At 31.1% G+C, this 17,649-nt stretch overlaps 1 protein-coding gene across 2 annotated transcripts in view; it reads right to left on the reverse strand.

The window, feature by feature from the left end:
- The window catches only part of NOVA1 (NOVA alternative splicing regulator 1), a 149,177-nt gene that overhangs the window by 20,937 nt on the left and 110,591 nt on the right, over nt 1-17,649 (reverse strand). For both annotated transcript variants that reach the window (XM_040620798.1, XM_008708826.2), the window contains exons 3-4: nt 15,920-16,086; nt 5,736-5,807 (exon numbers count right to left, since the gene is read on the reverse strand). In XM_040620798.1, coding sequence (XP_040476732.1) covers nt 5,736-5,807; nt 15,920-16,086 — 239 coding nt within the window. The remainder of the gene's footprint in view (nt 1-5,735; nt 5,808-15,919; nt 16,087-17,649) is intronic.

Consider the following 17,649-nt stretch of genomic DNA (forward strand, 5'->3'; position numbering starts at 1 on the left):
GGAAACTATTACAGGTATAAGCAGAGGGGGGAAAAACCTGACACATTTTAAAAGGAGTACAGACTTTATGGAGAACAGACTTTTGGTGAGCAAGGGTAGAAAGGCAGAAACCCTATATGGAAGTTGTTGCAATAATTCAGGCTTGGACTAGGGTAGCAGCAGATGTAATGAGAAGCAATTAAGATTCTACATCCTTTTTTAAAGGTAGAGTCACTATTATTTCTTATAGGACCTGGACTTGGAGTACAAAAGAGAAGAGATGAGGGTGAATCCAAGATTTCTGTTATGAGCAAGTGGATTTTTGGTGCTGTCTTCTACTGCGATGGTAAAGGCTGATACACTCGGAATAGGTTTGGGGCAGTTTTCGGATTGTTGAATTTAAGAGGTCTATTAGATATGCAGGTGGAAATTGCTGCACGGGCAACTGAATACAGTCTATAGTCTCACTGTAAGATCTGAATTAGAGAAAAGTATGAACCCAAGTTATGTGGAACCTGACTCATACAATTTTAAGAGACATCTTTGGGAAATATATTCAAAATCATGAACATAAAATTAGGTAATAAGCTTGAGGGGGTGCGAAATCTTAAGGCTTAAGCTCCATTGGTTTACCTGTCTCACACTAAAGACATAAATTTTACAGGTTGTCAGCATATGAAAGCCATGGTATTAGATAAGGAGAAAGAAAAGTATAAACCCAGAAGTAATTTCAAGTATTAAGACATGGAGCACTTCCAATATTAAGTAGGATGAGAGCAGGAACTAGCAAAGGATTCTGAGGCAAAGCACATGGTATGATGCAGGAGACAAATCACGAGTGTGCAGTATCCTGGACGCCAAGTAAAGAAGGCATGCCAAGGAAATGGAAGTGATAAATTACGACAAATACTGTTGATAGGCCAAGTAACAGGTGGACTGAGAAAAGACAACTGGAATTAGCAGTGCGGTCGTCACTGATGTCCTTGGCAAACCCAGTGTTGGTGGAATGGTGGAGGAAAAAAATCTCACTAGAGTGGATTTCAGAAAGAATGGGAAGAGAGATACTGGAAAACAGAAGAGAAAATAATTTGTGAATTTTGCTACAAAGGAGTATAAGAAGAGGGACATTAGTTGGTGGGGGGAGTGGGATTGAAAGAAGTTTTGTTTGGTCTTTTAAGATGTGAGAAAAAACAGATATATGTATGCCGATGGGAATGATGCCACAGAGACAAAAAACGTGAAAGATAAAGGAGAAAGAAGGAGGAACTGAAGGAATGTCCTTGAGTAAAGGAAGAAGGATGAAATTTAACGTACAACTGAAATTACTGGCTTTGGGTAGGAGAAGGTGAGATAACAAAAGAGAATGTAGATATGTGGGTATAAATACGGGCTCAGTGAAGTAGGAAGTAAGGTCATCAGTTGGGAGTGAGGATGGAGTAAGAGATATTGGAAGGTTTGATACGGGATTCTTAGATGGCCCCATGATTTCGGCCTCCTTGGTGCTACTTTTTGTGCAATTCCCTCCGTTTGAATGTGGGTGAAAATTGTGACTTGATTCTAACCAACAGAATGTGTCAAAAAGATGGAATGTCAGTACTGTGATTAAGCTATGTTGTATGGCAAAGGAGGTGAGAAGTCACTTCTGTGATTAGGTTCAATATATGACTCCATCTTGCTAGCACACACTGGAGAAAGCTTCTCCTGCTGGCTTTGCAAGATGCAAATAGCCATGGTGCCAAGTGCCTACTGGAAAGAGGGTCATACTTCAGGGAACTTGGGCCGCCTCTAGAATCTGAGGGTTGCTTCTTGCCAACAGACAGTAAGAAGTCAGCACCCTCAGCCATACAACTGCAAGGAACTGAATGCTGCCATCAACCTGGATCCACTTAAAAGGGGATTAGGCTCCAGTCAAGCTTCTAGATGAGAATGCACTCCATCCGATACATTGATTGCAGTTTTGTGAGACCACGAACAGAGAACTCGGTGAAGCAGTGCCTGGATTCTTGACCTATGGAAACTATAAGATAATAAATGGGTGCTCTTTGAAGCACTGCGTAATTTGTCACACAGCAACAGAAAACTAACGCAGGGGTTGAAAGAAGAGAACTTATGAAATAGCCATCTAGAAAGTAAAAAAGTGAATGGGCTTATGACTGAAAGAATTAAGGGTTCACTTGAGATCTAGTCATGAATTTAAAGAAAGACCAGTTGAGTTTTACCTGTGTTTTCCTGTAACCACAGCAAGGGGGTTGTATATGAGTTACCTATTTTCATGTTTTATTATATTTTGGTATAGAATTTCCAATTCATCAGTAAATAAGTAAATGTCTATAAAGCATATATTTTGGCAATCATTATTTTTCCTTTTTCTTTTCATGAAATTTGAGAAGAATCCCAGGAGAGCTAACAACCAGGAACCTAAAATTAAAGCTGGAATTTAATTTTTGGCACCATTGACTGATTAACAAAACCATTTTGTTGAATTTTGAGGTGACTGAAAAACTTAGAACTGATGATCAAACCCAACTCATTTCAATGTTGCACCTTGCAATATACAACACATACAAAAAAAGTCCAAGTTGTAAAACTATTAGCCCCACTAACTTTTCTTTCTCCTTAGGGAAATAATAGCAATTTGCTTTATCACTAGACAACACACAACTTAGTACTCTCACTAGTGAGGAAAATAACTGTAGGTAGTTTAAACTATCTAAAAAAGAATACAGGGGAGACTTTGATTACAAAAATATTCTGGAGTTAAAAAAGCAGCAACACTAGTATCTTAGAATCCTTCTTTAGAAAGGATAAAACTCAGTTTTCATAAGCTCTATGTTATGCTATTTACCATCTTCCAGAATACTCTTTCTTTTTCATATCACTTGAAAGATACTTCAGAAAAAAAATATAAACAGAACCTAACACTTATGGTTAACATTACATTCAAGAACAATGAATTTATTTCATTCTTCAACCCTATGAGATGCTATTATTTGAATTTCACAAAAGGGGAGACTGAATCCCAATTTACTCAGCAAGTAAGTGCCAGAACAAGGATTTGATCAGAGGCAATTTGGCATCAGTCTTGACTTATAACCACCATTCTGTAGGACTTCTCATATGACAGTCCTTCAATTTCCAGGGGGAAATTATAATAGACCCACAACACTGTATTTATAGTCTGGAACTCTGACCTGTGGAAATAGTCTGACCTTGTAGAAACACGAGGGTAGAAAAAGTAAAATTTAGTATGTACTGAAACATGTAATCATTTTTTAAAAGAATAGAAAAGGTTTTTAATGTTGGAACTGCAATAAAACTTACTCTTTGGTGTCTTTTCTGTGTTTTTTACTTTTGGGTTTTCTGAATATTAATAGTCCCTTAGACCTTTCTATCACATTATTGTGATAATGTGACATCACTGTAACATAGACAAACTATTTATTCTGGAAACAGAACTCAATCATAACTCATTTAGCTGTTATTGATGAAAATAACATAACCAGTCATCTGGACGTATTTTATATTGGTTTATAAAAGTTCACAAGGAAAAAGTTTATAGTTTTAACACCAGAGGGTATCATATTAGCTGTAACACATAAAAATAATTTTCTTATAGGTTTAAAATTCATTTTAATTATGGAGACTTTAAGATGATCATATTAGAACTCATTTTTCTATCTTGGTTACCCTTACAGATCTAAGCTAATATAGTGTGAATTTGAATTCATTGGGAAATACTGAGGGAATAAAATGATCACAAACTATTAATAACATAAGGATGGACGATGACTACAATTCCTTTAATAAATTTAAGAATCTTGTTTTGTTCTTCTTGTAGATCTTGCCTCATGTTATCCAGGAGATATTATGCTTGTTTGTATAAAAACAGAAGAAACCAGAATATAAGTAAAATATACTTAACGAATATAACTGAGTATAGTGGACAAAGTACAAAACCACAACGAATTGTTATTTCAAATATTAGAAAAAGAATTGGCAAAGGTGGATATGGTAACATACACAGAGGGTAAAAATATTAGTAGACTTCAATGTATAAACTAGCCTTTTTAAGAAATCATTTAATAATATTCACATGTTCATATAAAATAAATAAAAGAAAATACAAATCTAACTTCAAAGACAAAATTACTGAGATAGTTTTTCTTTCCAGATTCAGGATTTTTTACATTGTTTGTTGGGAAAAATCATTAGTTTTGTTTTTGTTGCTGCTGCACTCATTTGTCTTGTTTTTGTTTGGAAAGTAAAGAATGGTAAAGTACAAGAGAAATACTTAAAAAATAAAGTTAGTGTTGTCTCAATAGTTTTCTATATCATGTAATTAAAGTTTACTTAGGAGATAAGGTATATAGAGTGAACTTCATGCATTAATATTACAAGCTTTCTTTTCACTTTATGTCATACTATTTCCTTCAAAGAGAAGTGCTGGGATTCATCACTAGAGATATATGTAGTATTTTAACGAATTTATGGGGACTAAAATGTGAGTATTATAAAGTACTTTTGTCTAAAGGGAATGCTACTGCATAAAATGAAAATCCATCTCCTACTATACAATAACATAGCACCTTATTTTAGTTTTGTTTCCAGTTATTATTTTAACATTTTCCTGAGGTTGCAAAAGTATTAGACTCGATAAATAAGCAAAATAATTCTGACCGCCTTATATTACATTACATGCAAAAGGCACATTTAATATAGTTAGCAAATATGGTTCAAAGTTAATAATTTATTGGTCAAGTATATGAAAAATATATTAAAAAGATAAGCTTTTGTTTAATAATGGAATAATCCCATAAGGCCTTGTATTAGTGAAAAAGTAGAAATATTAAAGAAAATAACATCTCTCACCTAAATGAAGCTCAACTCAGACAGAATGAAAATGTGTTTAATCATTTTAATGAATATATTTTCAACATTTGTCAAGTACAGTATGGCTCTGAATTACATAAAATATTTCAGATGATTTACTTAAATGTGCCAAAAATAACTACATATTTGAAAAATGACCTACAAATATTCAGTACCCAAACAATCATCAAATCAGACTAATATATTTCTAATGTCAAAGTCTGCCACTCCACCAAAGAAAATGGTTGTATTAAATCAGACCATTTCCTAAGTTGTAAAACAGAATAAAACAGTTTGTATTAAATTAGACCATTTCCTAAGTTGTAAAACAGAAATTTATTTCTGTAAAACAGAAATAAAATTATCACAAACACCAATTTTCAGTTACTTTTAGATCACTAGAAATACTTCTCATTGAAAGTTGAAAATTATTTACATATTAAGGCATGTCTGAAATAAAAAACAAATGAAAATGCATTCACTTTTAAAGATATACCTTTGCTCAATAGGTCATATTTATACAATTTTTTACATATATGATATTCTTAACTTATATACCAATAATCCTAGGAAGAACCAATAATGGAGATTATAAACAGTGACTCAATAAATAACCCGCAGAGCTCCATAAAGTCATAATTTTAAGGGAAAAATCCAAAATTCGAGTAGTCTACCATCTGAATATATTTTTTTTGTTATCTAAAGTTAAAAAATGCATATAAATTTTCAGGAATAATCGATATTTCTTTCTCAGGTTATTTGGAATCTGATCATGGTGTACATATGTGAATGAACGAATACATCCTTAACCCACCATTATCTTTTTCTCCAGTGTGCAGGCAATCACCCGTGAAAAGTATGGTGTAGATGACAGGATGATACTGTACCTGATTAGCTCTGGAGGTGGTCATGGGATCAGATGGAGAGGACTTGGTGGTAGTTGGGGAAGATGGCAATGTCTGGGAACAAAGCAGTTCAGGAGCAAATCAACCTTTAAAAGCCTTAAACTGATTATTTAAGTAAAACAAAATAAAATAAAATGTAATATAACGAGAACAAAATCCTATGAACAAATTTTTCTCCTACTCATTCAAATTTAATGGAATTTAAGATCAATTAAGTAACTAATGCATGTAAATATGCATGCATAAGCATGTAAAAATAAATTCATGACTTGAAATCATGATGGTGACTGATAAAAATTCACATGAGTATTAAAGGTATCCTGACCATATTCATGAATAGTAGTCTCTTTTCTTTCCCTCTTGTTTGCTTAGGGGAAAAGAGATGTCAAACAAAAAATTCAAGAAATTCAATGAGTAAAACTGAAAGAGTCATCTTCCTATCAATGAATACAGTCGGGGATTGGAAGAAGTGGTGAAATGAAGTTTACTTTGGCATAAAAGCATCCACCTACTTAATCTGTTGAACATCACCAACAAGTTGATTCCACATGAATTTAGGGATCCATACTTAAAAGCAACTAAATTTGCAGTTCTGAGTTCTTAAATCACATTATCTCCTAAAATATTAATTTTTAACAAATTTAGAGCCCGTCTGAAAACGTAAACATTAACCTCATATTAATAAACAAGTAACTAATAGCATTTTAATAAATTGCCATATATTTTTATCATTTATGTTAACAACTAAAATTTTAATATAGACGTACTGTAGCAATATCAGCCTGTGTTGAAAATAAGCACAAAAATATTAGGAATATTTATTGTTCACTTCATTCCAAAATGCTTCTACGTACTGTATATAAAATATGCTGTGTGAGATCATAATATACTTTTGAACAATCCATTAATATAATTTAAAAACTCCTCAAGTCTAGTAGAATAAACTTGAAGTGTAAGATATTAAACCTTTTTCTTTTTTAAAAAAAATATATTTTCACTTAGCAAATAGCATTGCTTAAGTAGCACCCTCAATATATAATATTTCCGAATAGGTGAAATGGGGAAGTTTTATAGTATATACGCAATTCTATGTGGCCATTTTGTTTTATACTAATAAATACACAGCAAAATTACTCAGATATGAGCAAAAGCATAACTTTAAAGGTTCAGATAAAATTACTTAATAAAATCACATTTCTTCATTTGAGATTTCAAAAGTTCTGATTTGGGTAGAACAAAGCAGTTAAGCATAAAAGAAAGGTTAGGAAATTCACAGGCTTCTACTTAACTTACTGTTCTCCAGTAACAAATTAAGATTGGTTCTAACATCAAATCATGTTATAAATAGTCCACTCCTCAAGTAATTCCTGGCTCTTCTAAGTTAAAACCTAAAATACTTTGAGGAAAACTAGACTTAATGTTGAGCTATACCAAGGTTTTTGTTAAAGCATATTTAAAAAGGGGACAGGAGCAACATTCAGAAGTAAAACTTCATAAAAGGAGAAACAAAATCTTCAAATCCTTCGTTTTCTATTTTCACTCTTTGTAATAAATTCCCATCATTTCTCCAGAGAGACTTTCATTTTTCAGTTATTAAAAATTGCTCTAATATTTTCTTTTCATGCAATTCTATGCTGGAACATATGTTACTGACTTCATGCTACTATGTGATGAATAGTAAAGATTTTATTTTCCCACCTCTGGTTATGACTGTTATGACAGAGAATTCCTGTGAGTAGTTAACATACATTCAAAAATCTGTTCTGTACTTATCTCAGATTATGAGCTTGCTGACAAAACAGATATGATATAAATCTAAAGGTCATTTCTCCCCAAATAGGTTAGAATTTAAGTTCATTAACCTACAGAAACACTAAGTATGTGCTGGGTTCTCATGTTTCCAACAGGGTAAAATCAACCTGAAGTACTGTAGGTTCACTAGGGTATCCACCTTGCCCTGGATATGAATTCTCAGTAAGGTACTGAAACACTGCAAAGAATGATGTGGAAAAAGTAGTAATATCAAGTGACTCACAATTTGTAGTCACATAGGTTAATACTATCTTCAGTCAATTTATTCGATCCCTTTCTTTTTGCTTGGCATATGTATGAACTATTGGACATGTATTATTAGTAACTATTACAACTCATAGTCATCAACATTGTCCTTAATAATTCTAATGCTATTTATTTCTCACAGAAACAAAAAACAATTAACTTTAAACTTCAGGGAAAATATTAATGTGTTTAAATCATTAAAAATGTGCTTATTAAACATCTTAGTCTGATAAGAAATTAGAATTTTAATATTTCAAATAAACTGGTGAAAATTATATAAATTTGGGCTTCAGGGATAAGATTATCAAAATACCACAATAAATTGTCTCTAAGTATATTTTCTTCATTTAAATTCCTAAAATAATGAGCACGTAATGAAATAAACACATGAGTTTTGTAGCCATTATTCATATAGACGCTTAAAACACAAAATGTTTCCTCCCTTTACCAACTTAACCTATAACAATAAAAAGATTCCAGAAAGTTTTCGTTTTTGTTGATTTTTTTAAAGTACTAGCTACAAAAAACTGTTCTAACAAACAGATAAATGTAAATATATTAAAATAATGCTTTTAATTTAAAATGTTTATTAATTAGATTAATGAAACAGCTGTGATAGTTTTCTTAACAACAGAAATAGAACCAGAGAATCCATAAGAAATATTTCAATGTGCAACATAAGTGTATGATATGTTTCTTTCCCTATATTTTATAAACAAAACATTCACTCCTACTTACTACACAGATTTAAAATTTGGTGGTTTCAAGTTAAAAATCATTTAGTAAAATTTCTGTAACACATCATGAAGATGCAACTAACTGAGTATCCACATAAACAACAGTATATTAAAATATTTATTATAAAAAACATAAACAAAGGACATTCTCCTCTAAAAATGCTTTCTTCACATTTATGAAATAGTGATTGTGAAGGACGTTTTTTAGCACAATTTTATCTTTCAAATGGAAAAGTATAATATGCTTTTATTTACACGAATTTACTAGCTGTTTAAGAATTCTGCTTTAAAGATTGAAGACTGAATTACTTAATGCAGGAAAATTTAAAGTATTTTACAATTTCAAAATAGTGGATCCTTTGAAAGAGTTTTAAAATATTCATGATTTAACAATAGACATTTAGTTAAATGTAGATATTACTAGGCTTCTGGGAATAAGAACTAAAAAGTAATTACAAATTGTAAAATGCATTCTTGTTAACGAGCGACACTTTTGCTGGACCAGAAAATATTACTATAAATAAACTCCGTAATATATGCAGTTACCTCCAAGCAAATCTACAGTAACAGACTGTCAAGAACCTCTGATATTTATAGGTATGGTGAGAACAGCAATGAAAAACATCTCAATTGTAATTCAAAATCTACTACTAGCTGAGTAATATTACTCAAGTAATCACCTTCCCAAACCATGTTTCGAGTTCTGTTAAATAAATCTGTATAGTGCTCTACCAAAAAAAAAAAAAAAAAAAGATAAAATATGTGAATATGTAATTGTCATCTTTGGTTTTTCATTGTGACAAGTATCCTCCCCTTCTTCCAATGTCTGAACTATCTGGAACCCCTCAGCACTAATATAAACTCATGTTGTCCAATTTACACAGGTCTTTCAGAATTTATTCTTATTCCATAGCTTATTTTCCTCATAGCTGCTATTCTGCACCTTTATCCTTTTCTTCAATCATTCAATCCCATGTATTTTATCTACCTTTCAACTGATAGTCTTTATTACCTGAAAGAAATCATGATTTTTCAGAATGAATTTTCTTACTTACTACAGTTGACTACATTTGAACTTTTTCCATTTTCCAAACCATTTTTTCCCTCCATCTTCCTATTGTTTTCATTATAGACAAAACTGTATACTCAGACCTCCCACCTTTCATAGGTTAGGACCTTAACACCCTAAATATTAACTTTCCACCACTCCTGAGGCATCTTGTCCCCTCACAGTAATCTCGTCTCTAATTTCTCTGCCTTTTCAAGCTCCTTTTTATTCTTTAACACAAGCCATTCCCTCTGGAGTAGCAGGAGTTACGTGAGCCTCCCTTATCTAACTTGTATTTTACTGCTTTGTATATCCAAAATTCCAAATCAGCATTTCTACCCTTCATACCGTTTTTTTTTCTTCACCTAACTGGCCTGTTTACTTTTAGGAAATCATATTAGTAGGAAGTAATGACTTTGCTCTCACCATGTGATTAACACTAGCTTTTAAATCTCCAATAATTTCTTATTTAAAAAATTATTCTTGTATTTTTCTCTGGGTATTTGATCTTTTTTAGCATATTTCCTTAAACTTTCCCTCCTTATTTTATTACAGGGAGTATTACTGATTTCCCTTTTACCCTTATGATAATAAAGAGCACTTACTAAGAACCAGGTATAGTTCTACTCAGTTAATACAATATCCTTATTAAATAGATTATTATTACTAGTCCTATGTTATAGGTAAAGAAGTTGAGGTACAGAGAAGCAAAACAACTCACTCAAAGGTACATAGCTGGTCAATTAAAGAGCCAGGAATTGAACCTGGAGCAGTGCTGCTCCAGATCCTATGACTTAACCACTATACTATAATGCCTCTGACTTACTTTTTCTGGTAACTGCTTCTGTATCTCATTTTTTGCTTCTCTTTTTCCCCTCTCCTACTATGAAGATGGTAAGTGAAATTATCGCCTTGAATGTAATTAAGGACCTATATTTTCAGTTTTACATTCTCACCTGTACTTCTATAAAAGACTACTTCAAGAGAAAAGCATACTACTTACAACTTATTCAATTTGTCTGCAACACATAAAAATATTATCTCAAACAGGTGCCTAACTAAAATTCACTCGTTGCTTTCTAGGCTTCACCATTCTGCTTGGCTCAAAACCATATATAATCATTTTTAATTTTCTCACCATTTTGGAACTAGAACAAGTCAGTCTCAAAGCCTTACAGATTTTACTTCGAAATATCTTTCAACTTCAGGAATTTGTCTCAACTTCACTACCAAAAGAGATTAGGTGTTTGTCATCTTCTTAAAATATTGCCTAGTCTCTTAACTTTACCCGGACCCAAGACATTCTATTTTAAATGAGGTTCTCTTCTTGTATAAACTTATTCCAGATACTGAAAAGTCCCCAAAGAGAGAAATCTATTGGATTTCATTTTATCAGCATTGTCCAAAATTGGAGGCCAGATAGCCCAGTGTTAAGATCAATTACCAGTTACATTTCCTTGGGTAAGTTACTCAATTCCTTTAAATATCAGCTTCCATAAGTATAACATGGATTCTGTACTCTTTCCTTGCTTCATAGGTTTTTGTGAAGATACATAAAATGCGATAATACATGTAAAGTGCATAGCACAATGGCTGGCACAGAAACAGAATAAACACCATAGATAGCACTATTATTTTACTGATCCTTCATTCTTGACCACCAAACCTTTATTTATTTTTCCTGACAAAGCTTAACATTCCTTAGATTTGTGTTACATGAAAGACGTTTAGAAAATATTATCTTACAAACCTTCAAACCTAAAGATCTGCATAGTAGATCACTCAGCTAATTGTCATAGTTCTCTTCTTCTACCAATAGTTGTACCTACAAGCACCCTAAGAGTCGGTCTGGATTCTTAGCACAAAAGAGAACAAAATGCAGAGGTGCCTCCTTTCGTCCTAACTTTCCAGAGAAATTAAAAGAGCTCTTTGGGGAAATATTAGGAAGTATCCATAGTCTATAGAATGCCTCTTGGCCAGATACCCAAGGCTCTCTATTATCTGGTCCCATCCTATCTATCTAACATTAATTTCCTCTAAACTCCAATCCAAATGTTCCATTTCTATTATGAGAGTCTTCTTACTATTCAATTATTATATCTTTCTCCTCAAATCCATTATTGTTTCATATGCCTAAAATAAGTTTTTTTTCTTTCTTCTCCTCTAATTAGGAAATTCCTATATAATCTTCAAGGCCCGGTTCAAACCTTCACCCTATTCTATAAGACCACATGTCACTCCAGCCTACATTTCTTTCACATGCCTCTGAACTTTTATAGTACACTGTTTATATTGTAGTTTTGGTATATAATACAGTTTGACATTTTTATAAATTATTTTAATCATTTATGATCTCTCCCAAACTAGTTTGAGAGAGCAAGGGCTATAATTTAATATATCTTGCAATTCAGTAAGAAGGAATTCAATAAATTCATGACAGTATGGATGAATAATGAACATATTATGTGCTATTTTTGCCAATTTTTCATGACAGTAGTAAAATTCTTTGACTAAGTTAAGATTTCTGATATGTTCATTTGATTTTTTTAAATATAAGAGAATGCTCTAAATGCCTATAACCACTTTGCTCTTAATGTGGCTTTTCTTAAAAATACATTTGAGCCAAAAGGAAAAAAAAAAACTGCTGAAAATCTGTAAGAGACAAAAGTTAACAAATGCTAACTATATTACTGATTTGCAGTTTCCATCTTGTTTTAGCTTTTACTGTATTGACTCATTACGTACAGACAACCATATTTAGAGAAGGCTTTGAGGGATTTAAAAGAAGAAAAGTTTCAATAATCCTAGGAGGGGAAAATAGTATCAAGCTCAAAATATAAAAAGGTGGAAATGGATAAATGTGTACTAAATAATCTGGGCTAAAGATGTGTTCCAGGAAGGTGTTCAGAACTACAAACAGGGTTTAAATTGTTTGAATATCACTGACTGTCTCTGCTATTTGTGTGTCCTGAAAATAAGTAGTATGTTCTATGTTGTAATAAGTATGTTTAACTTTGGTTTATTGGCTTGTACTCCATATCAGTTTCTTAGTATACTGACTTGTAAAATAAGCACAATGGTATTAGGTACTTCATAATAATTATAATAACCTTAATAAAACTAATTAGGGTTATGGAACACAGGCTACAATATTTTGATTATTTGATTCCTGTTAATTATTATTACTATTATCATTTGAATATATAAAGTACTGGAATCCCTCTATTGGCAAATAAATATTTTTTAAAATAAAACAATAACAACAAAAAGCATTTGAGAGGGAACAACATCTAATATCTGAAGTTGGAGGTAAGGCTGTGTCATGCTAGATTTCATCATTCCACTATATGAAAGACCTGCAAGACCAGTTTGCACTATTTTCCTAAAAACTATATTTGTTTGGGCACTCATTCAGTCAATAAGGGGGGGTTTCACTTGGGCAGAATGTTCCAGTTCACGCAATTCAGTTACCAACTGTATCTAGATTACATAATTCAAAATATAATATTTTGTTAAAAGTCCATAATATATGGTTTGAAAATATGACTTTTAAAGCAACTTTTATTTGTTTAGAACTAACTTTGATTTCCTATTTTAAGTCCAAGTTACATAAAAATTGTACATTTTTAGGAAGCAAGACCTTAAAATTATCAACCATAAAAAAACAACAGACATGAAGTAATAAACATTAAGAAAATCTATAATTTCATATTTAACATGAATTCATTTCTATGCAGAAGTTATATTTTCTAGCTCTCTCATTTTTCAAAATCTTAATTTTATTCTTTGCACAAATTAATTAAAAGAAAATTCTAAAAAGATGTTTTAAAGAAATTGTTTTTAAAATTAACTTCAGGACTAAAGAAAGCCCTAAGCAGAGATAATTGTTATCAGTTAAAGGGAAGAGCACCATTTAAAAGAAATCTTACTGTGATTCTATGTATTATAATCTACAACATATATATATATCATATGAAATGTTTTTATATATTCTAGAGCAATTTATTTTAAACATATTATTTTATAATGGATAGCCAGCTTTTTTATAGAATTGTGGTCATTTAAATTTATATGCTTGCCTTACTGTTTGGAAAACAACCCAACAAAAAATCTTACATTGTTAAAATAGGAAACTTAGAACAAAAAACTGTTGATCTATAATATCTTGGAAATATTTTCAATCTTTTTTCCAGATTTTTCACGTAAAGTTTTCAATTTTTACATTTACAAAGAAAGGGTTTAAGGGCTAAATATATTGCTCTACTAGATTTAGTGTACTTGTTTGATAATGTTTTTAAGTGATACTCTAATTGCATACATTATTGATTACATGAAAATATTAAAAATCAACAATAATTTTAATTCCATCAATATCTACAAGGCTTACAAATGAATGCAAATACACAAAAGTCAATCAATCACTGTTTTTTTTTTAACACTTATCTTGAATTTAAATAACGTTAACTGAACAAGGCAAGTAAAAATAAACCAAACATTTTCAAATTCTGGTTTTCATCAATCTATACTGGTACTAGATATATGGTAGCCTTCAAATTTCATATTGCATAGAGAAAATCAGAATTTTAACAATATTTATATTCCATTTTTTGATGGTGCTACCTATTATTATAAAATAATAAATAATAATTCATATCATTGTCCTAAATGTACCACCAGTGATATGATACTACTCAAACTACATTGTATATTTTACTTTTTAAAAAATCAAGATGTTCACTCTTATCTCTAAATGTTTGAAGTTTTCTCACAGAAGTTATAAAAGAAAAGAGAGAAGTAATAGGCTGGAGTAAGGTAGAAAGTCAATAAATCCTACAGTTTAGTGCCAATTTTGTAAATTCTCAGCCCCAGGTTATTTTAACCCAGAGGTCTTTAACTAAACTCATAGTTTTAGAATCTGACCACCTCTAGAGTCCTGGGGTCAGTTTTAAAAATATTCCTTGTATTCATTTAGCATAGAAAAACTAAACATTTCAAAACTATAAATGGCTGTGAAGAATAAAAAAAACTATTGATGTTTAGAGCTCTAAAATATTTACATTCTGCCATGCATAAATTAAAAGATACTTCCTTGAAAAGTTGTGAAGGGTATACAAATTGAACTATTTTGACAGTGACAAAGAGTATAAAATGAATGATTTTATATGGAATAACAGCTACCTGATATAAACATGGAAAACAATTTTAATGGTAATTAATAGAAAATTGAATGTTAGCCTGTAATCTGAAAATATATTACCTAATTATTAATTCCTATGTTTGTATATCATTAGTCAGGCTTATTTTTATCTATATATTGGTAAAATTATAATATGTTCATAACACTGTTTAGTATAAAATTTTTTTCTCAACTCAGAAACATGAAATTAATAAGATTTTGAGCTACGTTTCAAATTTATTACAATGAACATAAAATTCTGTAAATTAAATATTCTCTGAATTAAAGAATAATACACTTCTTTTGAAGGCATAGTCTATTATAATATGATCACAAATTAAGTAGCTAATTATAAAAGGGCAAATGCAGAAACAATAATCATGATCATAAGGTATCAAAAAAATTTGAGAATTTAAGAGTTTATGGGGAAGAATTCACCTAATTTAACATTAAAGAATGTCATTTTTCTCCTACATCATGTCAGCCATTATTCAACCTTAAAAACTCACATTGTCTTTTATCAAGTAAAATTTTTGTTACAGAAAATCTCACACATTAAAAATGAACATTGGCCCTTCATGACATATATATAAATACTACATGTTATACAGAACATAATAGCTGTTTTGTAACAAGGGACTATTGGCTAAGTACAAAAATTTACTTATACATATTTGATTATAAAAGAATGTTGAATATAACAAATTAACAAAACAGAAGTTTATATGCATAATAACTCTACTAAAGACTACAAATATTACTAAAAATATGGTATTTAAATTTTGAGGATATAGTTTCATTTCAATTTTTATACTTCATTTAAAAATTGAATGTAATTTTAAATAGATTAAATTCCTAAAAAATAATCTAATTTGTGCCTATAAATTTTTTAAAAGGCAATCACAAAAGAAACGAGCCACATAATTGCTCCTCAGTGTAACACTAAAAATTGAGATAGTCAATCAATAAATCAACTGATCAATCTAAGGAAGAGACTCTGATAGTCTTTAAGTAAATAAAGTGACAACTTTGTTATGTATTAAGTATCAAAAGAAAAACTTTATATGCTAAGACATTAAAGCTTCTTTATAAGGAATTCATACTATGCTGTGGATATTTCTCTTTGATTTCCCAACTAAACACTCACTTGTTTGATGCGATCTGGATTAACGGTGGTCTGGGGTTGTAGAATGCTGACTGGTTCTGTCTTGGCCACATTTTGGGGCATTTCTCGAATTTTTTCTGCAATGAATCCATGAACTGCATTCAGTGCTTCAACTGTTCCCTGGATCAAGCATACTCGTTCAGTAGTACCTGTGGATAAAAGATTAATTTTCAGAAAACTTTCCTTCTTATATTTTTTCTCAAAAAAGCTATGAAAAACTATGATATAGTAAGGATAATAAAATAACGTAAAACGTGGAGCTCTTAATTAACTAGAAATGTTCATTTGAACCAAACAGAATGAATACATACATAAATGTTCCTTTCTACCATTTTTTAACTCATTCTTTTTTAATTGTCTCAAAAAGGGCCTTGGGTTTCCAGCAGAGACAGAGATCTTAAGACATTCTGAGCACATCATTCATTCATTGACATAAGAAATACTTGCTGAGCACTTATAAAAGGACTTAGGGTTAAAAACTGATAACACATAGATGGAGATCAATGGACCCAGCTTTCAGAGAGGACATCTTAAGGGTGAAAAACTAATCTAACATCAGGCCAGACAATTATATAATTTTATGATATGAAAAATAATGGACATACTTATATGGATGGCACACATGGATGATTTAGAGTGATAAGAGCATTTATATTGGGGGGTAGAGGAGGTCTTGGAAAGTTTACGTAGTACGTAAATTTCTTCATCTCTACTATCCTCTATTCACTTACCCCACTCTTCTAATTGTAGCAACAACACTACCTGATACTTTATATTTGTTTATTTTTAACTTTTTCACTAGAATGCAAGTTCTCACAGGATAGTAGATCAGCTTGTTTTGTTTCGTGTTGTAGCTTCCCCAAAGTCTTTAACAGTCCCTAGTCCATAACAGGTGCACGATAAATATTTATTAGATAAATGAGTCAACCCTGCCTTTTTTATATAGCTTTAAAAATAACACAGAATATCAGAGTTAAGAACAAAATTTTAAAATCGTTATGGGGTGCCAGGGTGGCTCAGTCAGTGAAGCATCCAACTTGATTTTGGCTAAGGTCATGATCTCAGGGTCATTGGATCAAGTCCCATGTCAGGCTCCATGCTCAGTGTGGAGTCTGCCTGTCCCTTTCCCTCTCTCTCTCAAATAAATAAATTAATAAAATCTTTAAAAAATAGTTTATGAAATTTGAAATTTATGGATAATTGATAGATTAATTATAGTGTTCATTTTACATCTAGTAAATAAACTATAGATATATGTGAGACATGACTAAAATGAAATTGGTTGGGTTTAATACACAGGTCCTATAACTTATTTTATATGTTCTAGATAAACTTTAAAGCAAAAAAAAAAAAAAAGATTAGAATTCAGACTATTCTGAGCCTCATTACAGCAGCTTGGTATTAAATTCAACATCCCAACACAACACATAAACTTACTTCTCAGAAGTATTTCTTTACTAAACAGTAATCAAAAAAATGAAAAGAATGATTATTTTTAAATTTATAAAATACTTGTTTTTTAATTAATATGAAAACTCCCAAGTACTTAACACATTTCTTTTTGATACTACAGTTTAAAAATTCTAAGCCACTCTATAAAATATTTTTAAAGTACATTTGGAAGGACAAATTTGAGAAGCTACAAACATTAGAAAAATCATAAGGAGTTTATATTGCTTTAAGGATTAACTGCCTCAATAAACCATTTTTCT

Source organism: Ursus maritimus, unplaced genomic scaffold (assembly GCF_017311325.1).
Source record: "Ursus maritimus isolate PB19 unplaced genomic scaffold, ASM1731132v1 scaffold_36, whole genome shotgun sequence".
In the NCBI taxonomy this organism is placed as follows: domain Eukaryota; kingdom Metazoa; phylum Chordata; class Mammalia; order Carnivora; family Ursidae; genus Ursus; species Ursus maritimus.